This window comes from Mustela nigripes, chromosome 13 (assembly GCF_022355385.1).
Source record: "Mustela nigripes isolate SB6536 chromosome 13, MUSNIG.SB6536, whole genome shotgun sequence".
Classification (NCBI taxonomy): Eukaryota; Metazoa; Chordata; class Mammalia; order Carnivora; family Mustelidae; genus Mustela; species Mustela nigripes.
Genome location: NC_081569.1, coordinates 2,792,838 through 2,793,871, shown reverse-complemented (window position 1 = coordinate 2,793,871; position 1,034 = coordinate 2,792,838). Strand labels below are relative to the sequence as shown.

The window sequence follows — 1,034 nt, the reverse complement described above, 5'->3', positions numbered from 1 at the left end:
GTGTGCTCCCGGCTCTGTCTGTCCGCGTTTCTGGGGTGTGCTCCCGGCTCTGTCTGTCCGCGTTTCTGGGGTGTGCTCCCGGCTCTGTCTGTCGCGTCCTTCCTTCCCGCCTCCCGCACCCTCCGGTCTCTTCCCGTTGCCAGCGCGTCGTCCCGGCTCCGCTGTGGCCCTGCAGCGGAGACCGCAAGGCGGGCTCCATGAAAGCGTGGTTGCCTGACCCAGCACGTTCTGTCGCCTTCTCTTACAAGGTCGTCCCCAGCGACCCCTTCTGGGTGCCGACCACCGAGGAGGAGTACCTGCACTTCGGGGAGAAGGCCGACTCCGAGAACCAGGCCCGCAAGTATATGAACGCCGTGCGCAAGAGGAAGGGCCTGTCCGTGGAGGAGAAGATCGTGGAGCACGCGGAGAAGCAGAGGACCCTCAGCAAAAATAAGTGACCGCTGCGCCCGGCGTGGGTGCTGGGACGGCCCGCCGTGCTGCCGTCTCGCCGCACGCTCCTTTTCAATAAAGCTGATCCTTAGAAATGTTTTAAAGAGGCGTCGGAGAGCATGTTTCCAGAGTGTGTGTTTGATCGATTCCGGGGTGCGAGGAGATGCTGTTACAGACGACGTGGCGGCGACCTCCACCCCGGGCAGTCTGCGGCTGATGGGCTTCTCCACGCAGCCCTAGTTCACGGCGGCTTCCCGCATCCCCGCGTACAGTCTCCTCTGTCCCTTGGAAGAGACCACGTGCTCCAGGGGCCACCTGCCTTTTAGCTGGTTGAACCAGGCATGGTCACAGCGACCCTTCCTCCAGTGGGTCCGTCTGGGAAACCAGTGTCCTGTGCGAGTGCTGCCGGCCTCAGCCCTCGGGCTGCGTGTCCCGCACCAGTGACACTGCCCCTGTTCATTGCCCATGGGTGTCAGTGACAGTTAAGCCCCACACCTTTTCTTTAGACAAAAAAAATAATTTCTGTAATTTCCTTGACAGCTTCATCATAGTCTTAAGGGACATTAGCTCACGTGACGAGATCATTGCCTCGACTGCAAATATTT

General features: G+C 60.2%; 1 protein-coding gene across 3 annotated transcripts in view; it reads left to right on the top strand.

Annotated features, from left to right (window-relative positions):
• Nucleotides 1–533, top strand: part of EFL1 (elongation factor like GTPase 1) — a 115,460-nt gene extending 114,927 nt beyond the window's left edge. For all 3 annotated transcript variants that reach the window (XM_059371455.1, XM_059371456.1, XM_059371457.1), the window contains exon 20: nucleotides 249–533. In XM_059371455.1, coding sequence (XP_059227438.1) covers nucleotides 249–437 — 189 coding nt within the window. In that variant the 3' untranslated portion in view covers nucleotides 438–533. The remainder of the gene's footprint in view (nucleotides 1–248) is intronic.
• Nucleotides 534–1,034: the final 501 nt, after the last annotated feature.